The sequence below is a fragment of the Paramormyrops kingsleyae genome, chromosome 5 (genome assembly GCF_048594095.1).
Source record: "Paramormyrops kingsleyae isolate MSU_618 chromosome 5, PKINGS_0.4, whole genome shotgun sequence".
Lineage (NCBI taxonomy): Eukaryota > Metazoa > Chordata > Actinopteri > Osteoglossiformes > Mormyridae > Paramormyrops > Paramormyrops kingsleyae.
In genome coordinates this window covers 12,446,840-12,463,048 of record NC_132801.1, presented here as the reverse complement: position 1 = coordinate 12,463,048, position 16,209 = coordinate 12,446,840, and the positions used below count along the sequence as shown (strand labels likewise).

The following is a 16,209-nucleotide window of genomic DNA, read 5'->3' as shown; positions in this document are numbered from 1 at the left end:
CTCGCCTGCGATATTCTTTATGAGTGAGCCTTACGCTGACATGCCCGCACCCCTCCTTAAATACTGCTCGCCCGTCTCGTTGGTTTCCCTTATATCCCCCCCCCCCACGCTTAAGGATGTGGGGGTGTACAGCAGTGCACGTCATCCCAGAAGTGGCCCTGCCCAGCACATCAGACAGAAGCAGTCACCGCTGTAAGCCGTGCAATTATGCTGCTCTTTCGCTGACCTTAATTACGGTGATGTCACCGTGATACGTGCGCTTTATTTATGGCTGCACATGTTGTTTTGAAAAGAAGTGAAAGAGGGATCCCTTAATAAATATCCCTGTGAGTTTTGGAAAGTGTCAGTAATTGGGTTTGTGTCCACCTATGTTCTGTACTGCTGAATGAGTGTGGGGTTACGGGGAGGTTGGGGAGAATCCCATGGGACCCCAGTCCATCATGAGGGACACATACACACACAGAGCTTAGAGACACTGTGTTTCTGGGCTGTAGGCAGAAAGCAGGGTATCTAGAGGAAACACTCACCCGGAAGCCTTAGGTTTACAGTGGCACTTATGAAGGGGATTTAGTTTAATATACAGTTGGTTTCTTAGTAAGCCAGTGTTTCCCAATCTGGTCAATGGGGACCTAAAAACAGTCCATGTTTGCTCAAAAACGTTTCCTGTCTGACAGGGAGCTGGGAGGGAGCAGAAATATGGACCGGCTATGGGTCCCCCAGGACCGGATTGGGAAACACTGCAGTAATCCCTGATCTGGTCGTTACGCGGGTACCGGAAGTGTCCCTGGGACGCGACTTTAGGATGGGCGTCTCTGAGCCTGGCCGCGCTCTGTCTTCACGCAGGAAGTTCTGGGAGAAGTTCATCTCCATCTGCCACGAGAACAGCAGCCTGCATGGGATCACCTTTGAGCAGATCAAGGCGCAGCTGGAGGCCCTGGAGCTGAAGAAGACGTACGTGCTGAACCCGCTGGCCCCCGAGTTCATCCCGCGAGCGCTGCGGCCCCAGCATGCACAGGGCCCTGGCAAGCAGCAGCAGCAGTCGCAGCAGCAGCATCAGCATCAGTCGCCCCCCAAGGTAAGACTGACTCCGCCCCCTCGGTGCGTCACAGCTGCTGATTGGTGCGTGACCAGTGTGGCCCGCCCCCTGTCTTCCCCAACCACAAATAGTTTGTCTTCGAGAACCATTTATCGCCTGTTGAACATACTTTTGTAGGTATGTCAGAACATAAGGGCATTTCGCTCTGTCGTTAGTGGAGCGGTTAATGGGAAATAAAACTTAACTCAGGTGTTTGCCTGATACCTCGTTAGTAGCAGCCTTTTAATAGTGAAGGTTAATGGTGGCACGACAGCTGGCAGGCTGCGCGAGCCGTGCACGTTTGGGCCCCGCCTCCTCCGCTCTGATTGCATCTCCCCATCAATAACACACGCCGCCCCCCCCCCCCCCCCCCCCCGGAGAGCTTTGTCAACACGATCCTTTCTTCACATGCATAGCGATGTTCAGAGCATGGCAGAGTTCACTGTGCAGCTGACCTCTCCCGGGCTCTGGTCAAAAATGACACGAGTGTTTCCGTGAACGCTGCCGGGACAGCTGTCGGGGTCGGACGTGAGTACGCCACTCTCATGGAGGCCCCGGGGGATTGGGGGGGGGGGTAGGTCAGTGGGGGATTACAGTGTAGGCTAGCCTTGACCAAGGCAGTTAACCCATTGAAATGGAGCTGGCCTGGGCGTGTTGATCTGAGTGGTTGAGGTCAGACTGAAGGGGCTTTCCTCTCTGCTCGCCATCGGGAATTCACACGGCGATCTAACTGGCTGGGGAGGGGGGGGTCGCCACCTTGAGCCAAGACACCAACATCAGACAGTGACAATAACAGCAGTCAGTACGTGGTTGTATTGTCACACAGGAGCCGATGGAGATCTCCGCCGTGGCGTTAGTCACAGCCGACTCGCGGCCCCCTATTCTGCTGCCGCCTTTGCCACATGCCTGCGGAGCGCGGTCTGGTCTACAGACAGACCCTGCGTGTGAGTGTGTACGGTGTGTGTGATGAAACGCGTTCCCAGGCAGCCGGCAAAGCCTTACACCTCTCTGAGATAAATTCCAGTCGCTAGCCTGTTTAATAAAACATGGCAGGAACTGAGTTAGACTCCAGAATCGCAGCACCCGCTCCTCCCCCCCCCCGCTTCGACATCAGCCTTTTTATCGTGAGAAAAGGTACAATGAAAGAAAACAAAACGGAAGGAGGCTCTGAAGCTGCTGCTTTAGCAGATGAAAGGTTGGATAGTTTTCAGTGCTACGCCTCTGCAATCACGGCGCGGAGGAACAGGCTGATTCCGGCGAGTTTGCCAGCCGGCGCAGGATCTGAAAAGCCTGACTCTTACCTAACAATACTGACTCCTGTGCTAAATAGTGACTTCCGTCACCCCCCCCCCCCCCTCTTGTTACTTCATCTTTGTAGATTAAGTAAACAGATTTTCCTCTTCCTGGTCTTTGGGTTGAATAGTGAGGGTAGCTTCGTGCTGCTCTGGAGAGGATAATTAAGGAGGTATATCCGCTGGAGTGCTCTGTGGGGGGTAGCTTGGCCGTTCTGTGTTGTTCTAATGGCCCCTGCTTGTTTGCCCCATAAAGCCGCTGTCGGCTTGTACTCGCATGTGACAGCTGCGTCCCCCAGACAGCAGCCTGCTTTATGCAGCTCGCTCATGCAGCCTTATTAAAGCCGTGAGCCGCGGCATTACTGCTAACATGGCACCACTGTAAATGTTGCGGGGGCGGATTGGCCGTATGGCCGGGGTGCCACGCTGTAGCAAGTTCGTCGGTGTTTACCGCGAGAGGCACCTGGCCTTTTGGCGAGATCTGTTTCTGGATGGCGCTACAGTACCGCATGGGCCTACTCCCCCCCCCCACACAGTGCTAAAAAGGCATGAGCACGAAGGCATGGCAGAATCATTGCCTCCGTTTGATCGATTTCATCCATGTTAACTTAAAACCGAACTGCAGGCCTCCTTAGAGAGATCAGGATAACGGACACTGTAAGACTTGAAAATCATTTCTGCCATCAGTGTGGCTCGGGCAGGGTTAGGGTGCGGCTTTTGGGTCGTGAGGCTGTGAAATCACATTCTTCTAGGCAGAATGATGATAATTAATAATATGCTTCTTTATTTTTGGCACAAAATGTGACTGAGTAAAGTTTCCTTCAGTGTAGTTTCAACAAATGTTTCAAGCTGTTGGTGAGATTTGAAATTTTTTTGTTTGTGTGTTTGGGACATAAATGGCAATTAAGCCATTTAGAAACGCCACAGAAGGACACAAATGGGTATAATCAGAAGTAACAGATTGAAACCATCCGTGCTTTCAGTCGCGTTCGCGAAGCCTATTAAAGCAATTTGTAATCTCCCAAGAAGTCTTCCCTTTCTGTGTCTGCTCCCGCCCTCCCAGCCAAGCTGCCGACGGACTCTCCTGCACGCCTTGCGATCGCAGCTCAGTGTCTTGCCAGCTGCTGGTGATTAGGGCTCGCACGCCCAGGGGGAGGGGCTCCCACAGGCGTCTTTATTTAATAAACATGCTCTTTCCCAATGTATCGGCCTGGCTGATCTTCGGTAGCTCAAACTTGCTCTGACTTTGTTTCTCTCCGCCTTCCAGGGTAAAGGGCAGCATCCAAACCAGGCTGAGCACTTTCCACCTGAGGGATTTGGTGAGTTTTACCCCCCCCCCCCCACAAAAATACTCATAGTATCCCCCACCTCAAAAAAAAATAAACATTTGTATCAAACTGCTTATCCTGTTCTGAAGAATTCATTATTTTGATGAAGCTGATCAAACCCAGATGCTCCTGCATGACGAGGAGGAGTGGGGAGGAGTGAGGAGGAGTTGGGCTTCCCTGCAGGACACACCCTGTCCTCCATTTCCCGCTGATGTCATGTGACCTGTCTGTCCTGTACTGTTATTCACCTGCGGACGTGGCAGTGTCCAGGCACCAGTGTTAATTTTGACAGCAGATTTCAATTTAGTTTTAGTCATAGTCTTTTGACTAAAATGCAATTTTAGTTTTAGTCATATTTTAGTCATCTGTTTTGTTTTAGTTTTAGTCTAGTTTTAGTCGACTAAAAAGCATAAGATTTTAGTCGACTAAATCTACTGTAGATTTAGTTGACTAAAATATATTGGGTTTAGTTTAAATGTAATTTAGTTAAACCGTGGTAATATACAAAATATTCTAACTTAAAATTAAATAAAGCCAAGTCTCATTAAATATGTGGAATATCGTCTTTCCATAAAAACCAAAAATTAGATATGCATTGTTTAGAACTTGCATATGACATTCTTCATTCTGTAAAGCAAAAGTGCAACTCCAAATTATTTAAAAGAAAAACTGTATTTGGCAGTAATGCCATTGCAAATACTGCATGACCTGAAAAAATTACCTTGCAGATGTCGCTTTAGATTTGTTGTATTTTTACCAGCGATTTCCGCTCCACACGGTTTACACAAGGTCTTGTTTGTCTTGACATCAAACGTGAAATTATTCCATATATCTTCTCTTCTTTTTCTCCCAGCCATTGCCATGTCATTTTAGTTTAAGTCAGACAGACACCCACCAATGTATGCAAGATGTACTGTCGCATCTCGCGTCGCAAGGTGAATCAGTATCTTAATTTTCCAAATGTGCGTGTGCGTCTCACCGCGCCACGCACCAAGATTAATTCTGATTGGATCATTTCCAAAAACGTCCCTCACTCACATTTTCGTCTCGTTTTTATTAGTTAACGAAAATGTCAATATATTTTTATTATAGTTTTCGTCATCATCACTTAATTTTTATTTAGTTATCGTCTCGTTTTCGTCAGTGAAAATTTGTCGTTGACGAAAATTATAACGAAAATATTTCGTCAACGAAATTATCACTGCCAGGCACAGTACATAGCGTATTATGGGGGGGTGTCTGATGTGCGGGCTGACTGCTGGGACACCTCAGGCCATCTCACGGGGAGACTCCCTGCGGGGAGACCCCGTGCCGGGAGACCTTGCAGACTCCCTGGGAGACCCCGTGCCAGGAGACCCCTTGCAGTGCCAGATAAAGACACTGCTAATCAGCATCAGCTCTCAACCCCCCCCCCCCCCCGCTCTCATATAACAGTGAACTTCCAGTAAACCTTGTACTAATTTCCTGATCTCTCTTCTTGATTCCAGTTCAACCCAGTCCAGCAGTGCTGATGGGAAACCCCATTCGCGCCTTTACACCACCCCTTGGGGGCAACCCAGCCATGGGCAAGTCCCCCAGCCCGGTCCAGCGGATAGACCCCCACACGGGGGCCAGTATCCTGTATGTCCCTGCCGTCTACGGGGGGAACATGGTGATGCCCGTGCCTTTGCCCGTAAGTTTACCCAAGACTCATCTTTGCCTCTTCTCCCCCTGGTGTGGTGGTTAAGGGCGCCGACTCATAAACTGCCCCGGGAAGGAGTCCTGCTGTTGTACCCTTGAACTTGTATGGGGATGTTAAATGGAGGATGTGAGCACGGGGTGTCTAGGTCAATCAGAGCCTTGGTCTCTGACTCGGGTGCTGAAATCAGAACGTACTGACAGGTGTTAAAGCCGCACCGTGTCACTCAGCCCGTAGGGGCCAGTGTGTGTTGAGGTGGAACAGGACTTTTTCTGTTATCAAAAGTGAATATGGTTCAAATGTGGAATCTGGCAGTGACTAAGGAGGCTGTAGTGGAAGGTCCCCTGGTGTCTGACCGCTCCCCACCCTGTGCAGTTGCCCTGGCCCGGATACCAGAGCCGCTTCGCCGTGGACCCGCGCCTTGTCAACCACCCAGCCGCCGTGGCCTACGGGATGAACCTCCTGCAGGCCCACAGCCGGGGCTCCCCCGTCCCGTACGGGGTCGGCCACACCTCGCCCCTGGGCCCGTGTCAGCAGTCCAGCCCCGACAAGGAGCTGCAGCCCGAGATCAGCCGCAACGGTACGGCGGGGTGGCTGGGGGAGGGGGGGCGGAGCTGGCGGTCCACACGCTGTTCGCAAGCCTCACCTGCGGCGTGCCGGCCTGTTTCAGGGAAGGCAGACGGGGCTGTGAAGACGGAACCGGGCCGGCTGCAGACACCGGAGTGCAGGGCACTGGATGCGAAAGACAAGCAGGTGCCTAATCCCTCCGCCTCAGGCCGGGGGGGCTCCGTATTACTATAAAACGTCCTTAATTATCTCCCCTTCGCTTTAATTATAGATTCCGTTAATGAAGCAGTTTGTTTCCTTTAGATTTCGAGGTCACGGCAGAGCGTAGGCTATCAGTACAGTGCTGCCCATAAACAAACATGCTGTGTTATATTAATTTAATATGGTGTTACTTCATATAAGCTTGTGTTCACCCCCCCCCCCCTCCAGGGAGAACCAGATGCAGGTCAGAACCGGAGTCCAGAATCCCAGGACGGTGTTGGATTCCTGAACAATCGGCTTCCCCGGAAGGACAATCTGGGCCCGAGGCCCCTGAATTTCCACCTGGCCCCCCCTAACGCTACGTTCCCGCCACACCCCGGCAGCAGGCAGTTCCCGCACCCGTACCCCCTTCCCCGGCTGCCCTACAGGGGTAGCCTGCTCCCTCAGCATGCCAGCCCCGCCCCCCAGCCCCCACAGCACCCCCCCCACTCAGCACAGCTGTCTCCCGCCTTCCCAGTAGGCCACGCCCCCTCTTTCTTCAACGCCTCGCTGCCCCATCGGGGCTTGCAGTCCCCCAGCCCTGAGGCCTTGACCGGAGAGCACCCAGGGCCCGATGAAGTGGCCGGCCCCCTGCGTCCCGTCCCCCAGCAGCTGGGCCATGCGGCGCTGCCTCAGCCGGGCCGCGCGGGCGGCTTCATGGAGGAGAACGCCGAGGTGGTGCTGGGAGACGGCCTTGGTACGGGGGCATCGAGAACCGGCTACTCAGTCATTGTGTATGAAAGGCATCGTGTCGCTTTAACAGAGCCACTCTCCCTGCCTTCAGACATGCAGGGGCCGTGTGCCCTGGAAGCCCTCGCCCAGCAAGCGCGGCTCAGCCAATGGAGCGAGCATGGCCACTTCCTGCCGGGCGGGGTGGCCTTTCCGCTGCCCCCGCTGGCCCAGCCCAGCCTGCGCTTCCCTACTCAGCTGCTGCGCCCCGGGGGCTGGAGGCTGGGCGCCGAGGACGAGGCCAGCCTGCCGTTCCCTAGGTAACCTCCGCGTCCCTCAGGACGAGGCCCTCGTGATTTGTGCAGAAAATGACATTTTAATATTCACTGGGAGAACATGAACAACTCACACACACACACACACACAGTAGCACTGTTGCCCCCAGGGCTGTGGGTTCAAATCTCATCCCTACTCGGGTGGTGTGTGTATGCCCTGTGCTGCCTGGGATAGGCTAAGATGTCAGGGTTACCATTTACCAAACTGAAAAAGGCACATCATTGGCTGATGTAATCGGCGTGATGATGTAATAGGCGTGATGATGTAATAGTCCGGCTGCCTGCCCACCCCCGTCTCTGTGCAGGTTTCCCAGTTTGCTGCGAGAGATGGCTTCCCAGGAGCCGGGCGAGCAGAGGGACCCTGCCGAGATGCCCCCCCCTCAGTCACGCCTGCTACAGTACCGGCAGGCTCAGCCACGCAGCCCCGGGGAGCTCCCCTCCCCTTCCGCTGCCTCCAACCACGCCGGCCCCTTCCCGGGACACTTCCCGGGCGCCGGGCGGGAGCTGGAGATGATCAGCAGCCAGGCGCTCCAGCAGATGTACAGCCCCACCTTCGGCAACCCGCCCGGCCGCTCCAGCCCGCCCCCACTGAAGTACCACCACACGGAAGGCCAGTGGGCCGCGGGCCACGCGCTGGGCCAGGCGTTCCCCTTCAGCCTGCCCGTCATGGCCCTGCGGCAGGAGCAGGTGCAGCTCATTCAGCAGCAGCAGAAGCAGCAGGCACCGGCTCCGGCCCCCGAAGCCTTTCACCCGCTGTCCCCGCGCTCCATGGCCGCCAGCTCCCTGCACACCATAGACGAGGTGAGGCCAGCGACGGCCAGGCTCCTCTGCCCTGTACGTGACAAAGGACGTGTCGCTCTCCTCACGGACATCCTGCTTTTGCCGATTTCGTGTCCCTGGGTCAACAAGGGAGGGGCTCGTGTTTCACTTCTTTAACAAATAAGTCTTCATTCATTGTATTTTCTCATTTTCAAAGTCGAGCCGTTGAGCCGAGGAGTGTGTGTGTGGGTCAGTGAGCTAAACCTTTGTGCTTGTGATCGATCGGAAGGTTGCCAGTGTAAGCCTTGTTTTTTATTATTGTTATTATTATTATTATTATTATCATCATCACCATGAAATAAATATACACCCTGACATGGCTCCATACAGCCTTCGCTGGTAAGCATGACTGCCATTGGTTAAAGAAGTGAACGATAAACCCCTCCCTTGTTAACCCAGAAACACATTGAATTCTGCGAAATCAGATCGTGCCTCTCCTGAGTACCCCCCCCCCCCCCCCCCCGCCTCCGCATTTCCAGCCCTGTCTTATCTGAACTTGCTGTCGACTTGAAGTCGTCTTGCGGCGGCAGCCTTGTCCAAACGGGCGCCTCTTTCAGACAGAAGGCGACGCGGCCTTAATTTTTTTGCCGCTAGCTGACTTCCTGCGTGAATTAATCAGCCTTCAGTGTTATTAATTTTATATGACGATGCGAAATGAATAAATGACCTGCCCCATTGTTCCGCACGCTGACTCTGTGGGCCGGCGATTGCATAAGTTAAAGGAGGGAGCCCGCATGATGAATCGGGCAGAATGTCACCGGATTCATGTGGCTCTCATTCGGTTTGAGGGCTGAGCAGCTGGCGCGGGTTCGAGGGTGGTCTTCCAGGCAGCACGCGTATGACTGCGCAGACAATACAGCTGCATTGTAGGTGGGGGAGGGGATTAGCAAAGGGGTGCTGTTAGTCAACACACCCGTGTAGCTGGGGGTGACTTGGGCACCGCAGTTTGCTTTGATATGTGATCAAGCAGTAGAGTGTCATGTTTTCTGCTCGCTCTACAAATCTATTTGTGAGAGAGTCTGCTTAGGAATGGATTCCCAGGAAGCTCGGATTCACTGGAATGTCATTTTAAACAACTGGAATCCACGATTTCCCCTGAATTTTTCTTCATAGTAAGAATGTACCTGCTGGGTGTGTCACTGAAAATACCCCCATACAGCACAAATGAAAGTTTTGGGCTGTAACATGCATATGTCTATATACATATGTTTGTATGTATATCTGCTTAGGGAATGTGCTGGTTTCTGTTACATATTTCTCATCTCCTCACTGTCACTGAATGCATTAGCCTGCAGGCCTGGAATTCCTATGCTGGCTGTGTGACTGAGGACACCAGGTCTGGTTAATCCTCCTCCTTTAGCTTTATGTGTACGAGAGCAGCTACAAGTTTGAGCTCTCGGGTTCAGGCTGTGTGCGTGTGTGTGTGTGTGCGTGTGTGTGCGTGCGTGTGTGTGTTCGCGTGCTTGTGAGACAGTCTGGCTGTAGGTTCTAGGCGCACCTGTCCATGCACGCACCCGCCGAGCTGACAGGCGTCTTCATGGGAAAACCCACTGGGCGAGAGCTTAAAAAAAAAAACCGAATCCCACCTCCTCAGACTGCCTCTTCGGAGCTCTTCCCGCTTCGCTTGCAGGCTTTAAAATTTCATAACTGTCATTTCCGTAACTTGTCAGCGAAGCCGTCCAGTCAAAATACCTCCGCCTTTAAGTCATTCATCCGAGACGTCTCACGCGGAAGCTTCTGATTGGCTGTTGGAAATGGAACGGCCGGCCTCGCCTGTAACGCATTTGTCATCGGCCGTTTTACGGGGAAATAAAAAGACAATCGCTTGCTGAGGAACTGCTGTATTCAAAGCTTTTACCTCGAAATTTTCCCAACTGCGAATATCTTAGCAGAGGCAGTGGCTTCGTGGGGGCGCAGAGGCAGCGTGCGGATGAGGAGGACCGGCTGAAACCCCCCAGTCACCCCGTCTGGGCTTTTTGAGGAGCTCTGGGGAGGGCAGCGGCCCCCTGAACTCAGGGTTAATGCGCGATGGCCCTCCGCCGCTTTCAGCCTCCTTTAATCCCATGGTGCTTAGCTGAGGTAATGCTGGGTAAATTGGCCCGGAGCGGCTCCTAGTGAAGGACTTAAAGGTGTATGAAGTTTAAACCCCAACGCGACTCAGACACAGTCTGTCTCAGATTCTGCTCTTACCTGATTTATAAGACCGCCTTTGCTGCTGGGCCGTGTAACACTGTTGTGCTGCTGTTGAGGGGGGGGGGGGGGGGTGAGAGTGTAGGGGACAAAGGATGGATGTTTACCCAGAGTGTCCCTCCTCCGTTTGTCTGTGTTTTTTTTTTTTTTTTTTGGACAAACATGATGCTCATCCTATTATATATTTTTGCCATCTGTTATATTTCGCCTTGTGCAGTTGTTAAATTGGTATTTTTTTAAGCGTATGCTTAACATAAGGGAAAAATTTAACCCTTTTCGGAGGGTAGCGACGAAGGTTTGTCAGCGTTCCCAGTGAGAGGGCATGTCTGCCAGCCTGCCTGTCTGGCTGCTCCTGGCCCGCGCTCCTCCACACCTCCGTGGGGAGGGAGCGTCACTTGCAGTGAACGGCCAACAGTACCGGCAGTGCTGAGATTGCAGGGAAAGCGTGGGGGGGGGGGGGGGTGTCCACGGCAGCTACGCCAGGGCGCCATGAGACGGAACACTGCGTGATGCCCCCTGTCGCCAAAGCCCCCGGTTCCACTGCGATGGAATTCCACGCTGCGTGGACCGTGGTCGATGAAGGTTCGAGCCGTCTGCTCCCGTTTCCGCTGCAATCGCGTCCCTGCAGGCGGCCTCCAGCCAGAGGCTGAACACGGCTGGATATGAACCAGCTGTAAGAACGGGGATTATGTGACTCAGAACTAGGCTGCCGATTGCCTCCCCCCCACCAGTTCTGACATAAGCCATGAAATGACTCAAATAATGGAAGTGAAATGATAAGACCCAGATTTCCTGATTCTCCCTGTCACTTCATCTGTTCTTTCCTCTCTCTCCCTCCTTCCCTCCCTCCCTCGCACAGTATGAGCCCCGGGGGCCCGGCAGGCCGCTCTACCAAAGGAGGATCTCCTCAGGCTCCTCGCAGCCATATCCGGACGATGCGGGAAAGACCCAGGGAGCAGAGGCGCCCTGCAAAGAGCCGCAGGACCGCACCAACCTCTTATATGGCTACCCATCGACGGAGCGCTGGCCCGGCAACGGAGCCCCTGTCTCCTTCCAGAACATTCCATGCAACGGAGCCACTACACTAGTTCCGCACCGGGACCTTTTCGGTAGGTGATAGGGGGCGCCGTAGAGCTTTGGGTTCGGGTCCGAATTCAGCCCCACAGCAGTGCATGTGTGTGCTTCACAGGCTGTAGAGTTTTCATTAGGATTCCCCCGGCGTTTCAGTGTCCCCTGCCCCACCCCCCCCCCCAGTCTTTATGCACAGGGGTGTCTATGCACAGGGGTGTCTATGCACAGGGGTGTCTATGCACAGGGGTGTCTATGCACAGGGGTGTCTATGCACAGGGGTGTCGGTGAGAGGTGTCATGGTGGGTTTCTGTCCCTGGTACATTTTAAGTTAAACCCTTAGTTTCCTGGTAGAGGCTCTGATTCACTGGGTGAGTGAACAGAGACCAAACACAATGGCATCAGATGCTAGTCTAAGTCTGTAGTCAAGGGTCCATCAATAACTTCACGTCTGGGCTAATTATCTTAACAGATTCATTGTGTTTCTTCCGATCAGGATGGAGTGGGTAGTTCCTGCATTCTGATGTCTGCATCTCTCCTGCCAGGTCCCATTTAAGGCTGGCTCCTCTTGGCGGCTACTCAGAGGCGTGATTAAATTAGGCCCTGACAAGCCTATCAAGGGACTGTCCTTTCTGATGATGTTACAAACGGCAACCGTGGCAATGGAAAAGAAAAGGGGGATTCTCTGCCTGGCCGCTTTGTCTTTTTAAATTTATTAATTTTCTTTTTGGTCAGCTTCTCCATGCACGGGGCCCTGTTCGGCTCCGGCTCAGGAGTTGGCCTGGAGGGCCGAGGTTTGGTTTAGTGCAGCCAGTCTATTCCTCGGCGCTTTGCTCCAGAATGATATGAATTGTTAGCTGGCTGGAAGTACCAGTTGCTGATATAACCCTCCGTACTGTTTCGGTTTAGCTGTTCTTTTATGGTTAATGGTAACGATGCTTTTAATTCCTGTCCCGGAAAATCTATGGTGCCTCCCTCGTTCAGGCTTAGTTCTCCCTCGTTCAGGCTTAGTTCTCCCTCGTTCAGGCTTAGTTCTTAATCACTCTTGATTAGGCTGTAATCTAGATTTTTCTCACAAAGCCTCTAAGCAACAGGTGCTGTTGGGCTAAACTGTAGTTTTCATTAACGCTGCAGTCAGATATAACCTGGTCATAATTTAGTTTATCGGAGAGCCTCGAGCGAAACCATGCAAAGTGGAATTCAGCATCAGGAATATTAATCAATCATTGATGATGCTAACAATTAAATATCCATTAATAAATAAATAAGCGAACATTAATTCAGTGAAACCGCATTAAAACTGAATTAGTTTTAGCATCCCTTATTAAGGGGCGCACATTTTTTTAGGAACAGAAAAAAATCTTATTTTTTGTCACTGCAGATACAGCTCTATCAATATCCTTTATGAACATTTCATAACTGTCTGGATCTGTCAGATTGCATTAAGACGTGTCTGTCAGCCGAGCTGCGACCGATAGCGAGTGTTGCGTGTTCCAGTACTGGATATTAGCTGTAGAGAGAGCGCAGTAAGAGCCTGTCTCCGCCCCCCAACCCCCCCCTCCACCTCCCATCATTGACCTGTCACCCTTTTCTTCCCCCCCCTCCCCCCCATGAAGCAGCTTCAGCAAAGGCAATGCGTGAGGCCGAAGATCCCCTGAAGGCAGACAGCCCCCAGCCGCTGGTGCACTCCCTCGGCCCCCTCCAGCACCTCGGACAGTTCCCCCCCCTCCTGCCCAGCAAGCAGCAGTCTCCTGACCCTGGCGGTGGACCCGAGGGGCCTGGCGCGGGGGCCCTCCAGGGTCCCGGCCTAAACAAGACCCACACAATGTCATACGCCAGCGCCCTCCGCGCCCCCCCCAAACCCAGGCCTGTACCTGAGCAGGCCAAAAAGAACAGTGACCCCCTATCCTTATTACAGGACCTTAGCATAGGCAGTGCAACAAGTAGCAATGGCTATTATTCATATTTTAAATGAGCATAGCAAGTGGGCATCTCAACAAAAAAGACAAAAAAATAGTAAAACTTTATTTAAAAATCAGAAAAAGTCCTTTTAAAAGTTGTTTTTATAGATAGATGATGAATTAGTAATGGTCTTTTCTTTTACAGTTTGAAATATGTGATTAAAAAGGCAACGTGTGTATATGTGTATATATATATATATATATATATATATATGTGTGTGTGTATATATGTGTATATATATATGTATATATACGTATATATATATATATATATATATATATATATATATAATTAAGTAATAGAAAAACTTAAAAAAAAAAAAAAAAGATTTGGCTGACCTTAATGCTGCCTGTTTTGTTTTCCCCTCATTTTCCTTTTGTTTGCCGGTTTTTTGAAAATCAGCCACAAATGTTTTGCTTGATTTTTCTTTTTTTTTTCTTTTTCTTTTTTCAGTGTTTCTTTTTCCCCAGCAGTGCTTTACTTTGGGATCAGCTGAGAGGTCAACCAAATCATACAAAATATATGAAACATTGTATAGAAGTAGGTTCCTTTTCTCTAACCTGTACATATATAGAAAATAAACTTGATGTATGCACATGCTTAATTTAGCGTTAGCTTTAGAATTTGTTTTGGTCATTGTGACAAACCAATCTTAGTATTTTTTTTTCCCCGTCTTCGGTCTTTTTTCCTTTAATGTCCACCTGGAAACTTATCAACTTTAACGATTAAATAATTGTTTAAAAACAAAAAAAGATTCAAATACACAGCAGAACAAGCCAAAATGTCACAAAGTAAAGCATATTCCTTCTTACCTTGCAATGGGATACATTGTTTCTTTATCAGCTGTGGCGGGACTGCATCAGTGATAAATATGAAGACAAAAGGGCGTATTTTAAGGCACTCTTGGTAGTCTCATGGTCATTAGTTTGCGGAAAATATTTTGGAAAAGGAAAATGCTGCACATTGAGGCTGCGTTAAGGCCTCCACACAAACACACACTCCTCACTTCCTGCTTGATGCTTCTAAAGTAGTTACTACCGTTACGCTCAATAAAGCACGTTCGCTCATTATTGATAGATCTACTTCATGATTTGTGTTTTAAAAAGGTAACATTCCCCCCAGTACTGCATTTGCCCTAGAACTGTTTTCTTCTCTCGATTGGAATGTAAGCAAGGGGAAGTGTTTGACAGTCTATGACGTGCTTAGTCTAAGCGCCATTTATTTTCAGAGACGGACCTTTGGCCTCGGTTATGGAAGTGTTATGGGAATGTACGCGGAAGATCCAGAGGTTGAATCGATTAGTCTGCTGTGGAGAATGCGGAGAGGAGTTTGGTGTATGGGGAGCGGGTAGTCCCCACGTACTTCAGGGGCATCGGACTACTCAGCTCCTTCTGCCTGGCCTAGCTGAATTCTTGAGGTTGCAAGGTAGATCATCCATTTTAACGCCATTGGGACTTCGTGACGTTTTAATTTTGTGCAGTTGGATTGTTTCTATACACATGGGTCCAGAAGAACCTATAAACTGTTACTTTATTACAATTTTTTTTCTCCTAGTGACAGAGCTGCTCGCCAGAAGCAACCCTGCAAAGACCCTGTACAGAACATTACACACTTGTAAATGTTCATACTTTCACTTGCGTTTCAGATCATTTCAAATTATGTTAGTTAAGTGACTTGCTGACTGCGGCCACTGGGTTTGTAGTATCACTGCTGCTCAGAATGACATTAGCTGTGCTTCTGAATTCATGTAGTTTCAAGCCTTTCACGTCTTGCACATTTGTGATGTTTTGGCTTGTTGCGAAAGACAAACGTTCATGAACACATGCAGACCAAGGCATGCGCAGACAGATGCAGCCGGATGGCCATTTGGAAAGATTAGTGGATCACTCAGGCTTGTGATTGGTGGCGCAGTTTTGTGATGTTATAATTGTTAAATATACAATTTAACAAGCTAGCTTGGGACGTGCCGCTTACAAGGGAGAAAAAAAGCATTAGGAATGAAATATTATGGCCTAGACAGACCTGTACAAAGAAAGTTCATTTTTATGAAAAACGATTCGATCAGCTTCAAAGAAACAAAAATTTGCCACCTTGACAGTGTTTTCCTGAAATTTTGCCGTCATTGTGATTCTCCGTCACGATTCAATGTCGTACAATTTATCATTAAAGCATATTTTTGTAAATACACATTTTCTAGGTCTTTACAACAAAGATATAGAGGGTTGCCTCACTTTTATAAAGCTGTTTTAAGAGGATGTATGCCCTTTTTAATTATGCAAAAATAAAAGAAAAAACAAATGGACAAAACAAGTGTGTTGACACTGGCAGTAGCTCCTGTGAAAAAGAGAGCTTTTTAAATGTGTTTTTTGTTCTTTTAAAATACACAAAATGTCTGGTGGCTTGACAAATAAAAGTTTAGTTGCAGGCATAGAAATTAATTTTTTAAATGAAATGTTTTTTTTTTGTGTTTTTTTAAAGAATCATGGGTTACATTTTTTTTTTTTCCTAGGTGCTTTGTAGTTTCAATGATACATTTTGTGACGACTATTTCTCTGTGCATGTCAAGGTAACCTGGTTATTTTCTTTCCCTTATCAAGCGATATACGGATTTGTGCGACATCTTGTTCTTTTCCTGCAAAGTCAGATTTTGATATTTGATGTGTAAAATAAATTGTGACATTATGAACAACAGTTCTAATATTTTACTAATTTGTTGCGGAATAATGGAATAGTTATGCAACAATTGTCAGTACTTTAATGTACTGGGCAAAAATTGTTCCCCAGTCAGGATGCAAGTACTTATTTGTACTTGATTGGCAAAGTTCTTTTCTCGAGGATCCAATTAAAACTCTGCTTATGGTGATTTTAACACCACCAGTCCTGACAGGAGTTTTTTTTTCTCTACACACCTTTTGCTTGTTAGTTTTGTTTTGCATCTCTGTTGCCAGCTTTTATATAAAAAAAAAGAAATTCCTTCTTTATCTGA

The 16,209-nt window shown here is 49.6% G+C and overlaps 1 protein-coding gene across 3 annotated transcripts in view; it reads left to right on the top strand.

Moving 5' to 3' along the window:
* The window catches only part of helz (helicase with zinc finger), a 43,497-nt gene extending 30,075 nt beyond the window's left edge, over positions 1–13,422 (top strand). For 2 of the 3 annotated variants that reach the window (XM_023820371.2, XM_023820378.2), the window contains exons 22-31: positions 844–1,075; positions 3,635–3,686; positions 5,183–5,367; positions 5,749–5,953; positions 6,044–6,126; positions 6,370–6,877; positions 6,965–7,169; positions 7,490–7,985; positions 11,053–11,302; positions 12,878–13,422. In XM_023820371.2, coding sequence (XP_023676139.1) covers positions 844–1,075; positions 3,635–3,686; positions 5,183–5,367; positions 5,749–5,953; positions 6,044–6,126; positions 6,370–6,877; positions 6,965–7,169; positions 7,490–7,985; positions 11,053–11,302; positions 12,878–13,236 — 2,575 coding nt within the window. In that variant the 3' untranslated portion in view covers positions 13,237–13,422. The remainder of the gene's footprint in view (positions 1–843; positions 1,076–3,634; positions 3,687–5,182; positions 5,368–5,748; positions 5,954–6,043; positions 6,127–6,369; positions 6,878–6,964; positions 7,170–7,489; positions 7,986–11,052; positions 11,303–12,877) is intronic. The other variant, XM_023820388.2, reaches the window with a different exon arrangement.
* Positions 13,423–16,209: the final 2,787 nt, after the last annotated feature.